Here is a 15,760-nt window from a genome sequence, read left to right on the forward strand (position 1 = left end):
TTGGTTTGACACTACGTGTTCTTGACAAATCCATGCTGACTGTTATTTATCACCTTATTATCTTCTAGATGTTTGCAAATTGATTACTTAATTATTTGCTCCATTATCTTTCCAGGTACACAAGTTAAGTTGACTGGTCTATAATTCCATAGGTTGTCCTTATTTCCCTTTTTATAGATGGGCACTATATTTGCCCTTTTCCAGTCTTCTGGAATCTCTCCCGTCTTCCTTGACTTTTCAAAGGTAATCGCTAATGGCTCAGATATCTCCTCAGTCAGCTCCTTGAGTATTCTAGGACACAGTTCATCAGGCCTTGGTGACTTGAAGACATCTGATTTGTCTAAGTAATTTTTAACTTGTTTTTCTCCTATTTTGCTTCTAGTCCTACCTCATTTTCACTGGCATTCACTATGTTAGGCGTCCAGTCGCCACCAACCTTCTTGGAGAAAACAGAAACAAAGAAGTCATTAAGCACCTCTGCCATTTCCACATTTTCTGTTATTGTTTATCCCCCCCATTGAGTAACGGGCTTACCCTGTCCTTGGTCTTCCTCTTGCTTCTAATGTATTTGCAGAATGTTTTCTTGTTACCCTTTATGTCTCTAGCTAGTTTGATCTCGTTTTGTGACTTGGCCTTTCTAATTTTGTCCCTACATACTTGTGTTATTTGTTTATATTAATCCTTTGGAATTTGACCTAATTTCCACTTTTTGTAGGACTCTTTTGATTTTTAGATCATTGAAGATCTCCTGGGTGGTCTCTTGCCATACTTTCTATCTTTCCCACACAGTGGTATACCTTGCTCTTGTGCCCTTATAATGTCTCTTTGAAAAACTGTCAATAGTCTTCAGTTGCTTTTCCCTTTAGACTTGCTTCCCATGGGATCTTATCTTCCAACTCCCTGAGTTTGCTAAAATCTTCCTTCTTGAAATCCATTGTCTTTATTGTGCTGTTCTCCCTCCTACCATTCCCTAGAATCATGAACTCTATCATTTCATGATCACCTTCACTCAAGCTGCCCTCCACTTTCAAATTCTCAACCAGTTCCTCCCTATTTGTCAAAATCAAATCTAGAACAGCCTGTCCCCTAGTAGCTTTCTCAACCTTCTGAAATAAAAAAATTGTCTCCAATACATTCCAAAAACTTGTTGGATAATCTGTGCCCTGCTGTGTTATTTTCCCAACAGATGTCTGGGTAGTTGAAGTCCCTCATCACCACCAAGAACATAAGGTTGTTCTTATTTGCTGACTTGTCCTAATTTGTTAAAAACTACTAATTACGGCAAAGAGCAGTTTCACACAGCCTACAGTGTAAGAAACTGCTCTCCGTAGGAATTTGCTACCTGAAGCAGCTACAGGTTCTGCTTTGCTAAAAACTGGCTGATGTAGCTAATTCCTATTATTTTTTTTTGGGGGGGGGTGTCATAGTTTGGATTGGATCACTGCTTGCAACTTCTGCCAAAAAACACTCCTCTTCATCCCTGTCTGTCACCTCCACCTTTATCACTTGGCTGTTGTGAGGCTTGTGAGATACATCACCTCCCATTTCGCCTATCTCTTCTGAGGTGACTTTTTTCATAGTGTCATTCACAGCAGTTTCCAGTTCCATGTTTTCCTGCAATCTGTTTTCAGCAGCTAATGTTGGAGGCTCTTTAAATAGTTTTCAGTGGGAGATACTGTACATAGATCCTAAAAGTTTTCCTGAGATGGTTTCTAATTTAACTCTTTTACACTCTACAGCAGTGGCTTTGTATGGTCCACAGTAGGAAGGTTGCAGTGGCCCTCCCTTTCTTGTTTTCCTTCTTGCATTCAGTAACATGACACTCTCCCCAAGTGCGAATGTTGTTTTCCCATGTTTATGAGTCTTAGTTTGGCGTACTGTATCTGTTGCTTTTAATGAGCTTTAGAAATATTAGTAAGAGCAAGTTGAATGTCAGCAGCACGTCTAGATTCCATATTTCTGGTGTACTCTTTGTAGAATTGTTCCTCAAGTTCCTCAAAATCTGTTGGCTTTGTAAACAAATGGAGAAGGAGTTGTGTGTGTAAAATGAACAATCACAGAATAACACATGCACCTGAAAGCTGTTGGTTCTTAAAGACACCGACCATGTAATTTTCTGAGACTTGGTCTGGGAATGTTGCTTCAAAGCCATACAGTAGTCGAAAGGGTGACATTTTGGTTGTTGTGTTTGGTTTTGATCGCAAAGAAAATAAAATGTCACCAAGAAATTTGTCCCAATTATTCCTAGTGTCATCAACCAACTTCCGCAATGCTCTATAACAAATGGTGATGGATTCTTTGGGCGGGGGAGGGGAGAGAAATTGTACGCAATTCAAAAGGCGTAAAGAGGCCATCCTAGTTTATTGGTACGATTACTTTTTCTTGAAATAAAAGATAAGTGGACTTGCAATGTACTAAAATTTTGAAGCAGTTTGTACCTTCTGTCATAGTGCATTCTCGTTGCTATTAATACTGTAATTTTCCCAGCTGTAAAATGACCTTTTGATGGATTTGTTTGTGTTTTCAGCCAATCCAGTGGTTCGTGGGTGGTATGGGCTGGTGAAACTACACTGTAGTCCCAATTTTTTGTAAATGTCTAGGTTAAACTGAAAGAAAAAAAGTTAGGCCATAAACTTTCCTTTGGACAGGTTTGGTGGGTAAAAAGAGACCAAAGAATAAAATGTTATAGCAACCCTGATGGGGTGACCAGCCGTAATCCTTACCAAAGTTGAGTGGGAGTTCATAGAAACTTGCCAGCAAAAATGCACATGAAGAAAAACTCACCAGGGCAATGAAGCCCATGTTCTCTCTGTGATCTGAAAGTGTGGTTGAAGACATAGTCAAAAACAACCTTAGAAAAAAGTATTTACCCCATCATTGAATTCTGGCCCATGACCTGTTAGTATACTGTCACAACCCAATGGCCCCCTCCCTCCGGGGGTCCCCGGGGGGAGGCTAATTAGCCTTGTATAGTGCTAACACTGTTGCAAGTATCGCAGAGTATTTTGGGAAGGGTCAAAGGTGTGAGTGGGGAATGGAAGACTTCTTTGCAGGCTGTGAGAGGCCAAAAGGGGAAGGAGGAAGAGAGCAGAGAACGGGTTACCTCAACACTTCAGCTAGCTCAGTCCGAAAATAAGATGCTGGCCCCAGTCCAAGGCCACGGCGTTCAGCGAGAAAAAGTCTACAACTGTGTGTTATCTCACCCAGCCCCAGCCAGCCATGAGATAAAGAAAAAGTGAACTGAACCAAGGCTGCAGAGATTAAAAACACAGGCGAGACAACAGGGGGAGAAAAGCGGAGCTTCGCGTATGTTCTGGAAACGTTAAGGAGGCCACAGTGAGAACGGAGGATCCAATTAAACAGACCTGTAGAGGCAGCCCAAAACAAGCAAAACAGCGAAGACCAACACGGAGAAAAACAAAGTCTAGCCGGTGTGTTTTGGGAAAGCAGAGGGGACCACAGAAAGCCAGTTTGGACTGGTACAAAAAGCACCAAAAGCAGAGGTCACGGAACAGAACAGCCCCAAAGAAACCCAGGACTTAAAAACCCTCCTGAGAGCTGAAGCAATTTGGAGATTTACAGCGAACCCTGGACGACCTGGGCCCAGGACAGCACTCCCGTCCACCCTTCCCCCCTTCTTCTTCTTAAATTACACCCAGGCTTGGCCAGCCTCAGGTAGTGCGTGTGTGAGTATGAAAGTGGGTTAGGGCTTGGGGCACTAATGCTTTCTTCCTTCCTCTGAGTAACGTAGGGTACCCCCTCCACTCTTCACTGTTATTTTATTATTTTATTAATAAAGCTTTAAAACTTAGACACTTGATATGTTCCGTCATCTCCTCCCTTAACGATCCTGTGGCCTCAGCCTAATCACCTGACGCGTCAGGCAGATTGGTAACTGAAATTTGTCACAATACGCTGTGGACATCCAAGTTGCTGTATAATTTCATACATTTTTTTTGGCACCTCAGATGCCAGTGTATTTTGAAGTGGAAATGCTTCAACCAATCTTGTAAGATAGTCTGTGGCTGTCAGGATATACCGGTATCCCTCCTTTGTTGCCAGTAATGGCCGTATTAAATCCATTCCCACCCATTCAAAGGGCCAACTGACCTGTATGCAAGGGAATTGGTTGGAGTCATACTCTGGATTTCTCTTATTTCATATTCTTAATAAGCCCAGGAAAAGTATGAGGGTAGACTAAGATTCATTCAGGTGTTTAGGCTCCAGCTTTGGTGGAACTGACCATACTGCACCCTAAAGGCTCAGGAACAAAGAGGTGCATAAGAACAAAATATCATTTATTTATTAAAATATCTTGACTTCAGGGTGTATAACTCGTGTTTTTAGAATTCTTGTGGTTGTCAAGGTATCCTGGGGTTGTAGATGTGTGTTCATTATGTTCTGAAGGCCAAAACTATGAATGGGGTCAACAAAGAATTAGATCAGTCCCTCAGGATAGGTGCATTAGCTATTAGCCAAAATAATCAGGGATGCAGCTCCATGCTCTGCGTGTCCCTAAACTGTCCTCTGATGGCCAGATGCTGGGAGTAGACAATGGGATGGTTCACTCAGTGATTGCCTGGTCTGTTTATTCCCTTAGAAGCACCTAGCACTGGCCGCTGTCAGAAGACAGGATACGGGACTAGACAGACTATTTGTCTGATCCACTATGGCAGTTCTAATGTTCAGCAAAAATTACAATAGATTTTTGCCTTTGAGAAAGATGTTACAGGAGATAGTAATCGGCCTTTATTGAATATTTGAGAATCCAGTTGTACACACAAGCAATGGCATGCGGAAGAACACTAAGGGCTGGATTGAGAAGCAAAATAACAGTTGCAAAATGCAATCACTGTTGGTAGATTGAATGAAAACAAAGTTTTGAGACCAGTCCATAAATTTAGTGAGCGGGAACTCAGATGACCCAACAGAATAAATCTTCTGCTCTAAAAATAAGGGGAAAAAAGTTAGAATTAAAAATTTCAAATTAGAAATCACAGTAAAAAACAGCAAGGGCAACACTAGAAACACAGCTCTCATTCCTAAAACTACTAGCATGAACTTACTTATATATATTTTCAATGAGTATTTGCTGTTAAAATATAAATTAAATAGCACAATGACATGCATCTGCACAATAACAAAGCTAAATGATGAAATCCTAAGAGTAATTCAGGGAATCCCAGCAGCAGATAAGACAAACTGGTGAACTGCTAGGAGACTCTATGCAGTCAGATACACTAATTAGGGATTCTTTGTTTCTGAGGGGGGTATATGTAAAATATTTCACTGAATTAAGTCTCCTGCAGCACCTCAGTCGGTTACATCAGACAAAGAGAGCTACTGTGAGGAGGCAGTGGGATGCCTGTGCCTTTAAGAACCCAGCCCTGGGAAACCCATGCTGAGAGGTGCTGTCTGTGAGAGAGGAAATAAAAAAGCCCCTCTGCCCCCTCCCCATTTTTGCAAACACTGGTGTCTCAGTCCACCAAGGTAACTGTTACCCCCTCTGCTCCTGCCTGTGCCGGGGTTTTGCCCTCTGGCATCCTCTGGCAGCGCCTCACCTCTGGGCTTAACCTTGGCTCCTTCTTCCCCTCCCCCAATTTTGCCCCTCAGTCCCTCTCCTAACCCTGCCTCCAGCTGCTTGACTCCCCAGACCAGCTGATTTTCGCCCCCTGCTCATACCCTGACCACCCGCCTCCTCCGATTTGCCCCCTTTCCCCTTTTTAACCCCTGTAAAAAGCAGTCAGCAGAATCTTACGTCTCGAAAGGGCAGGCTGAAGGGCAGTGGCTTCAGCAGATATTACTGAGCATGCTCAGTTCGTGTAACATGCAAAAAAAGCAGTCAGCAGAATCTTACGTCACCCCCCCTTGCATTCAGCCTCTCGCTCAGTGTCACCCTGCTAGCTCCTCTGACCCCACCAGCAGCCCTGGGTGCCCCATTCTGTCCATCCCCCTCCCCCATCCATTGCCTTCAGACCTCGGCCCACAGGCAGGGGGCTGTGAAGAAAGCAGCCCCTAACCCCCTCCCTCCCTGTGACTGGCTGCTCCAGCCGTAAGCCAGCAGCTCTCTGTTCTGGTGTCCCAGGAGCCCCTTGTGGGGAAAAGGTGCAATTACAGGGCTTCCCCATCAAAATAAATTATTCTGCAATGGAAAAAACCATGGGGTGCATGAATTCTGCGCTTGCGCAGCAGCACGGAATTTCTCCGTGAGTATTGCATATGAAGCGTCAGTACTGATATTATCATTGAAGCGTAGGGAATAATCAAGTCCTGGTACAGAGGTGTGTAGAGCTGTTAGTGTTCTTTCATTAACTGTTCTCCCCTGTTGGCCGCGGATAAGGTTGCTAACTTACATACCAACATACCAGCATTATAGTTGGTATGGCAACAACGATTTCTTCATGTTCTCTGTGTATAAATCTTCCTACTGTATTTTCCACTGCATGCATCCGATGAAGTGGGTTTTAGTCCACGAAAGCTTATGCCCAAATCAATTTGTTAGTCTCTAAGGTGCCATAAGTACTCCTCATTCTTTTTGCTGATACAGATTAACACGGCTACCACTCTGAAACCTGTTGCTAACTTTCTAATTTCTGAAAACAGGACAATACAGCAGGAGCATTGCAACCCTGCCCCACCTATTCCCCCTGAGGCCCTGCCCCCTGCTCTGCCTCTTCCCTTGATGCTCCGCCCCTTCTCCATCTCTTCCCACGGCCCCCCACTCACTCCTCTCCCCCCCCACTGCATTTCTTGTCGCTCAATCCTCTCGAACTTCCCCATCTCCCCAGCTGGGCCCCCTTTCCTTCGGGGATGGGAGCTACAGCCCCTGACGCAGAGACTGTCTGCCCATGAGTTGCAGATAGGAGCAGGGGCTGGCACAGATTGATGACCCTCTCCCACCTACCCCCACCCCCTCCCACAGTAATCAGACTTTTGGTATGTGTTCAGCACATCTGACAAGATGCTGTACTGGTCCCCTTTTGACTAGACTTTGCAGCTGAAATGGGACACCTGGCAACTGTAGCACGGACCACACAAATGAGTCAAACCACTGTATGTGACTGTGATGAACTATTATCCAAGGACAGGGCCATCCAGATGTGGGAAGAAACTTTCCATAGAGACTCTGTTCTAACTTCCAGATGGACATTTCTGCAGACAGCTGTGAGTGCTGATGGAAAGAGCGTGGAGTCATGCACAGCTGGACAGATGAGCACACAGCAGAGAGCTCATGGAAAGTAGCTTGTTGATGTAGATTACTAACCAGATCTGTGCCTTTAAATGTTCAGTGCATGACCCCACAGGTCTGACACCAGCTGGGACAGCACAAAATGTTTTACACAGGGATACTGGAGTTTTCCAAAGTTGTAAGAGGTCACTGTGATGGAATACACCACTATACACACCCTACCCACTACCATAATAATCTCTGTACAAAATGTGCCTCATAAGTTATAATTTCCAAACCAATATCTTGCTGGCCAGTATTGTCATGGTGAAACGTATGCAGCAACTTTGTATATACAATTATGAACATAAGCTGAAATCACGACTGAAGTGTGTTTACCGGACACACCTGAGGAGTGAGTAAAACTCTCAAAAACAAAGGAGAAGTGAAAAGAAAAGGAGGACTTGTGGCACCTTAGAGACTAACCAATTTATTAGAGCATAAGCTTTTGTGAGCTACAGCTCGCTTCATCGGATGCATAAAGTGGAAAATACAGTGAGGAGATGTATATACACACAGACCATGAAAAAATAGGTGTTTATCATACACATTGTAAGGAGAGTGATCACTTAAGATGAGCTATTACCAGCAGGAGAGTGGGGTGGGGGGAGAGAAAACCTTTTGAAGTGATAATCAAGGTGGGCCATTTCCAGCACATTTCCAGGAGTTAACAAGAACGTCTGAGGAACAGTGGGGAGGGGGGCGGGGGAGGAATAAACAAGGGGAAATAGTTTTACTTTGTATAATGATTCAACCACTCCCAGTCTCTATTCAAGCCTAAGTTAATTGTATCCAATTTGCAAATTAATTCCAATTCAGCAGTCTCTCGTTGGAGTCTGTTTTCTAAGTTTTTTTGGTGAAGAATAGTCACTTTTAGATCAGAAATCGAGTGACCAGAGAGACTGAAGTGTTCTCCGACTGGTTTATGAATGTTATAATTCTTGACATCTGATTTGTGTCCATTTATTCTTTTACGTAGAGACTGTCCAGTTTGACCAATGTACATGGCAGAGGGGCATTGCTGGCACATGATGGCATATATCACATTGGTAGATGTGCAGGTGAATGAGCCTCTGATAGTGTGGCTGATGTGATTTGGCCCTATGATGGTGTCCCCTGAATAGATATGTGGGCACAGTTGGCAACGGGCTTTGTTGCAAGGACAGGTTTATCCAATAGGTGTATCCAAATTGGATACAATTAACTTAGGCTTGAATAGAGACTGTGAGTGGTTGAGTCATTATACAAAGTAAAACTATTTCCCCTTGTTTATTCCTCCCCCCACCCCCACCCCACTGTTCCTCAGACGTTCTTGTTAACTCCTGGAAATGTGCTGGAAATGGCCCACCTTGATTATCACTTCAAAAGGTTTTCTCTCCCCCCACCCCACTCTCTTGCTGGTAATAGCTCATCTTAAGTGATCACTCTCCTTACAATATGTATGATAAACACCCATTTTTTCATGGTCTGTGTGTATATAAATCTCCTCACTGTATTTTCCACTTTATGCATCCGATGAAGCGAGCTGTAGCTCACGAAAGCTTATGCTCAAATAAATTGGTTAGTCTCGAAGGTGCCACAAGTACTCCTTTTCTTTTTGCGAATACAGACTAACACAGCTGCTGCTCTGAAAGGAGAAGTGAACGCCTCTCGCCAGGGTGCCATCAAAGCTGATGGGCCATCAATTGTCAAGTAGCCATTCTTTGGAAAGGAATTTGAGCAGGAACAAAAAGATCTGCATCTTAGCAAACAACAGCATGAAAACCCTTCTGGCCAAAGTTCATGTCTCCCCACTCAGCTGAGGAGAATTTTGTCAAGGAGTCACTCTGAAAAAAATCCATTTCACAGGTGATTGAACTATAAAAGAAAGGGCCCAAAACACACCTTTTTATCTCTCCCTGTCCATCTCTCTTTTTCACCTGAGAGAGAATGAAAGAAAAAAGACAAGAAAAGACAAGAAAAGAAAAGAAAACCAGCTCATGGACCTCAGGAAATGATCCTGAGCTGAAAACTTCGTTAACAATGGGCTTGTCTACACTAGCAATTTACAGCACTGAAACTTTCTGGCTCAGCGGTGTGAAAAAACACCCTCCCCCCAAGTGCAGCAAGTTTCAGCGGTGTAAAGCGCCAGTGTAGACAGTTCATCAGTGCTGGTAGCTCTGCCCCTCGCGGAAGTGGGCTTTTAGAGCACTGGGAGAGCTTTAGCGTTGTGTAGTTGCCAGTGTAGACTAGCCCGATGATACTGGAAACCTGTGGCAAGGGACTTCACTTTGCACCACGTCTAGTTTGTTCAGTTTAGTTTATATTTCTTTTTCTTGTAACCATTTCTCACTTTGATGACTCATCTCTTGTACTCACTTGAAATCTACCTTTGTGGTTAAATAAATTTGTTTTCTTCCTTAATTGAAACGAATCCAGTGTTATCACCTGTGTGGGTAACTCCATTTGGGGTGACAAAATGTTGCATATTGATCTCCTTGGAGGGGCAATGGTCTTATTGTATCAGGACTGTCCAGGAGAAGGCTGGACAATACAGGCCACACATTTTGGGGGGGAAATCTGAGACTGGGAGTGGGTTGGGATCACCCTGCAGTAATAACGAAGGCTGTGAAAGCCAGAGCGTGAGCTGAGCATGGCTGGCAGGCAGCAGCTACACACAGACACTTGGGGTACGACCGGAATGCTGGAGGCTGTTTGTGAGTGGGCCGGGTTGGGAGTGACAGCAGCAAAGCGTTACTGGGTCCCCCTGGTTACAGGGCAGCCGGTGACACTGCCCTGCACTGGTCTGGATTACGCTCTGGATTGTGATTGCCTCATTGGACAATGAGAGTGGAGACAACTCATATCCTGGTTGGATGTTCCAAGATTTTGCCATGACCACGGGTCATTTCCTCATTGGTCCACACCAGTTTTGCCCAGCAGAGTGACCAGGCTGCGCCACCCAGCACAAACACGAGGAAGATCAGATCTAGGTGCAGATTTCAACTGAACAGCTCATGTTTATTTTTATGATGGGCCCACTTCAGAACTCAAATCCAACACTCTTGTGAAGTGACTTGGGTTTGGAGCTGAAGTTTAGGAACTTGCATTTGGATCAAAGTTTCACAACTGACCCACTTGTGCTATTAACATTACAGAGTTTAATAGTGGGACTTCCAGTTCTTAGTTATTACTCATTATAATATATTCTGACGTTAAGGCCCCAATCCAGCAAAATCTAAAACTTATGCTCAATTATAAGCATGTGAGTGGTCCCACTGAAATCAATGGAACTGCTCAAGTGCTTAGATTTAAGACACTGAAGTACTCTGCCGGGTGAGGGCCTTAAGAAAAAATGAAATAAAATATTGTCAGTTTCAGGGGAACTGCACTTATATTCCCCTCACCTTCCCATTTCCACAGGCTCCCACTGCCTCCCCTGGCTCCTCACCCACCTCCCCATTGCCTTGGCCCCACTGCCTCCACACAGAGCCCAGCAATCTCCCCTTAGCCTTCTGCCCTCCCCAGGCTCCCCATGCACATCCCCATCATCCTGGTTCCCCGCTGCCTCCCCAAGTCTACCCAGCCATCCCCCCGATCCCTAATGACTCCCCCAGGCTTTCCAGCCATCCCCGCATTGCCCCTGGCCTGTCCAGCTTCCCGTGGGCTCCCCGAGTCCCTCTGTTAACCCCCTCTTCCTGAACTGCCCTGAGCTTCCTTCTGCAGTCCGCCAGCCACACCTTGCTTTTCTCTCCAGCCTGGATTATTGCAGAGTGACCCCAACATACTCCCAATCCCAGATTTTCCCTCAGAAATGTATGTTCTGTCATGTCCAACCCTCTCCCGGATAGTCCAGAAATACTAAATTAGTTATTCCTTTAAAGGGAATAATGTACACCAGCTCATTTCCATAAATTAAGTTACTCCAACACTTTTCTTAAATTTTCTTTCCACTAAAAATTCAGAAGTGTCAGAATTTCCCACAGGATGGACACTGTATTTCCCAATCATCTCTATTCATAACACAAGGCCTAGAGGATGTTCAGTGATGTATAAGGTGGGAAATTCAAAGCTGATGATAGGAAATACTTTTTCACACAATGGATGATTATCCAGTGGAACTCACTGACACAGGATGTTACAGAGGGCAAAAACTTAGCAAGATTCAAAGAAGGACTGGATATTTCTATGGACCACAAGAACTTCCAAAGCTGGAATAGTTAATGCATACAACCACTGGCAGGGATATTTAACCTCCTGCTCCAAGACTTGAGCTGACTGTAACTATTACAGACCAAGATCAGACCTAGCACAGGATGATTATCCCCAAATCTGTTACTGCAGGGTTCTTACACCTCCTCTGCAGCCTCTGATGCTGGAAACAGGGCACTGGAGTGGACAGGCTGCCGGTCTGATCCAGTGTCCCTACTTCCTATGACCGAAGTCAGAGGCTTTCAACCTTCCCAGACTACTGTACCCCTTTCAGAACTCTGATTTCTCTTGCGTATGCCCAAGTTTCACCTCACTTAAAAACGATATGCTTAGAAAATCAGACATAAAAATACAAAAATGTCCCAGCACACAAGTACTGAGAAAATACTTACTTCCTCATTTTTGTCATATAATTATAAACTAAATCAACTGCACTATAAATTGCACTTATATTTCAGTGTATAGCATATAGAGTGGTATAAACAAGTCATTGTCAGTATGAAAGTTTAGTTTATACTGACTTTGCAAGTGCTCTCTATGTAGCCTGTTGTAAAAGTAGGCCTCTATCTAGATGAGATGGTGTACCCCCTGGAAGACTTCTGCGTACCCCCCAGGATACTCCTGGTTGAGAACCACTGACCTAAGTGATTTGCCCAAGGTCACACAGGGAGCAAGTGGCAGAGCTAGCAATAGAAACCAGGAGTCCTGTAGCCCAGCCCAGCCCCGTAGCCACAAGCCCAGCCTCGCTCCCTCATTCAAGGCTCTGAAGCTCCTCCACATGGCCTGTCCTGGCCCAGAGAATGCAGCAAGGCTGCTGTCCATGAGCCCCCCTGTCCCCTGAGCTGACCCAGCTACGTACCCCTCCCTTGATGGCCATCACAGTGGATGCTTTGGGCATGCTCTTGCTCCAGCACTGCTCAATAATGCTGGCCTGGTTGGTGTTCAGATCAGGGTTGGGTACCTCCTTAGAAATAGCACAGAGAGGGGGAGACACGGCTGGGATCCCATTCCAGGGCAGTCCCGGCTCCCAGCCCCTACTGCTATAACCCACCAGCCTCCCCTGCCCTCTGAGAGACAGGGATAGAACCCAGGCATCCTGAGGCCCGTGGTGACCCTCCCTGCCCCAAGCCACCTGCTCCTCTTCGGCCACCGTTAGCTGTTACCTCCGGCCGTATGAACCACAGGGACTGGACTTCCTCCCTCTTATGTGAGGCAGTTGCTAGAGGGGGACAGAGACCCAGCCACCTTAGGGGAGGTGCTGTGGGACAGAGAAAATATCCAGTGGAGAAAGGATAAGAATGGGAGAGACACTACCCCACAGACCAGCATCCCCTTCTCCAGCAGCCAGGGATGGTGCTGGCCTTGGGCTCACAGAGGTTAGGGGGTGCTGGGGTTAGGGGCAACAGGGTCAGTGGTAGTGATCAAGGCTGGGCTCTGCGGCGCCTCCTCTGGCTGGGGCTGTGTCACACTGCAGCTGCCTTCCCCATGGTGCTGGGCAGGGACATGGGCGTGAGCTCCGGAAACACACACACTACAGCCATGTGAGAGCTCTTGGAACCACAGGGGCTAGAATTAGGGGTGCTATGACACCCCCTGGTTTGAAGTGGTTTCCAATACATACAGGGGTTACGGTTTGGCTCACTGGCTCTCAGCAGCCCCCCAATACAAACTGCTCCAGTCCCGCCCCTTGCCTGTATCGCGCATGGACACAGAGCGAGCGCTGCTCACACACCCACCACACACAGCCTGGGGTGTGAGCTCCTGTGACACACGCACCAACACCGCACAGCCGAGCAACACACACGACACAGCCCAACCCGTGTGTTACTGCGACACTCCCACCCTGCACAGCCTGGCCGAGGCCCTCTTGTACCCACTAGTCCCCGCCCCCCTCCCAAAGCCGGGAGAGGACCCAGGAGTCCGGGCTCCCAGTCCCCCGCAGCCAGCTCCCCACGGCACAGCGGGGCCCCACTCCCAGCTCCCCACGACCACGCTGGGGTCTCCCTCGGCTGCTGGAGCTGGGGGCGCAGGCGCTGGGCCCTTGCAGCCGGGGCGGGCGGGCAGCAAATCACAGCTGGAGACTGCGCGTCCCACAGCGCCCAGCGAGGGGGGCGGGGCCAACCGGGACACCTGGGTCCTAGCCGGGCCAGTGCGCAGGGCGGGTCACAGCTGCAGCCCCAGGTCGCTGGGGAGGGAGGCACCAGCCGCGGAGCGGGAAGTCGCTGCCCGGGCGGAGGAAGCGGCCGGGGCCGGAGCCGAGCCCGGCGATGGCTGCAGCGGGGCCGGCGCAGGTAGGACGCGGGGCGGGGACTCCCCGGCCGGGCACTGGCTGGTCCCGGCTGGGGCCGAGGGGGGCCGGGGCCGGGTCCCTCCCGCGCTAGTGACCCCGGGGCTGGGGGCTGCCGCAGCCGGAGCGCTGGGGCCGGGGAGCGGCGCTGGGGGCCCCGGGCCGGGCGGACACGCGGAGCCGGGCCGAGGAGCCCCGAGGCGGCCGAGCCGGGGCCGGGAGCGGGGCCGAGCACAGGCCGGGGGCGGAGGCGGGGACTCCGGCCGGGGGAGGAGCCTGGTCCCTGCCCTGGGATTCGGGCCCTTCCCAGCGCCCCGCCCCAGAGCCCCGTGGGGAGCCGAGGGCGACTCCTGTCCCCGGCCAGCAGGGCCCGAGTCCCCGGGGGGCTGTGCGGGGGGGTCTCCCTGGGTCACAGCTGCTGGGCTGGGGGTTCCCCGGGAGCCGCTGCCCTAGAACCCGCGTCCCCTGCTGAGAGCCCGGGCTGGGGCTGGAGCGGAGGGTGCTGAGTGTGTAACGCTTGTGCCAGCAGCTGCGGGTGGCGTTTGAGGACGTGGCTCTGTATTTCACGCGGGAGGAGTGGGAGCTCTTATCCCCGCCAGAGAAGCAGCTGTACCGGGACCAGATGCTGAGGAATTACCGGACCCTTGTTTTCCTTGGTAAGGACCAATTTTCCTTCTTTTAGGGTATGTCTACACTACGAAATTAGGTCGAATGTATAGAAGTCATTTTTTTAGAAATCGTTTTTATATAGTCGATTGTGTGTGTCCCCACACAAAATGCTCTAAGTGAATTAACTCGGCAGAGTGTTTCCACAGTACCGAGGCTAGCGTCGACTTCCGGAGCGTTGCACTGTGGGTAACTATCCCACAGTTCCCGCAGTCTCTGCTGCCCATTGGAATTCTGTGTTGAGATCCCAGTGCCTGATGGGACAAAAAACATTGTTGCAGGTGGTTCTGGGTACATGTCGTCAGGCCCTCCTTCTCTCTATGAAAGCAACGGCAGACAATCGTTTTGCACCTTTTTTCCTGAGTTACCTGTGCAGACGCCATACCACTGCAAGCATGGAGCCTGATCAGCTCACGGTCACCGTATGTCTCCTGGGTGCTGGCAGACGTGGTATTGCATTGCTACACAGCAGCAGCAACCCATTGCTTTGCGGCAGCAGACGGTGCAATAGGCCTGAAAACCATCCTCATCATGTCCGAGGTGCTCCTGGCCGCCTCGGTAAGGTCGGTTAGGAGCGCCTGGGTAGACATGGGTGCAGGGACTAAATTAGGAGTGACTCGACCAGGTCATTCTCTTTAGTCCTGCAGGCAGTCCTATTGCACCATCTTCTGCCGAGCAGCCAGGAGATGTGGATGGCTTGCAGTCCTACTGCACCATCTGCTGCCAGCCAAAGATGTAAAAGATAGACGGAGTGGATCAAACAAAACAAGAAATAGACCAGATTTGTTTTGTATTCATTTGCTCCCCTCTCCCTCCGCGAAATCAATGGCCAACAAACATTTTGGTGAGGGCTGTCAGGGGCACCTTGAAAACTTTAATGGAGATTCAGTCCTGCCTGAAATACCAGAGGGAGGGATAGCTTAGTGGGTTGAGCATTGGCCTGCTAAACCCAAGGTTTTTAGTTCAATCCTTGAGGGGGCCATTCTGTGTGACAGTTGTTTTTGTTTCTCCTTGATGTAAAGCCACCCCCTTGGTTGATTTTAATTCCCTGTAAGCCGTGTCGTCAGTCGCCCCTCCCTCCGTCAGAGCAACGGCAGACAATCGTTCCGCGTCTTTTTTCTGTGCAGACGCCAAACCACGGCAAGCATGGAGCCCACTCAGATCACTCTGGCAATTAGGAGCACATTAAACACCACACGCATTATCCAGCAGTATATGCAGCACCAGAACCTGGCAAAGCGAAACTGGGCGAGTAGGCGATGTCAGCACAGTGATGAGGACGTGGACACAGACTTCTCTCAAAGCACGGGCCCTGACAATGTGGGCATCATGGTGCTAATGGGGCAGGTTCATGCCGTGGAACGCCGATTCTGGGCCCAGGAAACAAG

The 15,760-nt window shown here is 48.1% G+C and overlaps 1 protein-coding gene across 5 annotated transcripts in view; it reads left to right on the forward strand.

Moving 5' to 3' along the window:
* Nucleotides 1-15,760, forward strand: part of LOC114018223 (zinc finger protein 664) — a 29,920-nt gene that overhangs the window by 1,339 nt on the left and 12,821 nt on the right. For 2 of the 5 annotated variants that reach the window (XR_006291733.1, XM_037899203.2), the window contains exons 1-2: nt 13,571-13,710; nt 14,233-14,362. The exons of 1 other annotated variant lie outside the window; for it this stretch is intronic. Coding sequence is in view for 3 of the 4 variants with exons in the window: in XM_037899203.2 (XP_037755131.1) it covers nt 13,687-13,710; nt 14,233-14,362 (154 nt within the window). In the remaining variant the exon portion in view is untranslated. Of the gene's footprint in view, nt 1-13,564; nt 13,711-14,232; nt 14,363-15,760 lie in introns of those variants that run through there. 2 more of the 5 variants (XM_037899204.2, XM_043549438.1) reach the window with 2 other exon arrangements.

The sequence above is a fragment of the Chelonia mydas genome, chromosome 6 (genome assembly GCF_015237465.2).
Source record: "Chelonia mydas isolate rCheMyd1 chromosome 6, rCheMyd1.pri.v2, whole genome shotgun sequence".
NCBI classification, from domain to species: domain Eukaryota; kingdom Metazoa; phylum Chordata; order Testudines; family Cheloniidae; genus Chelonia; species Chelonia mydas.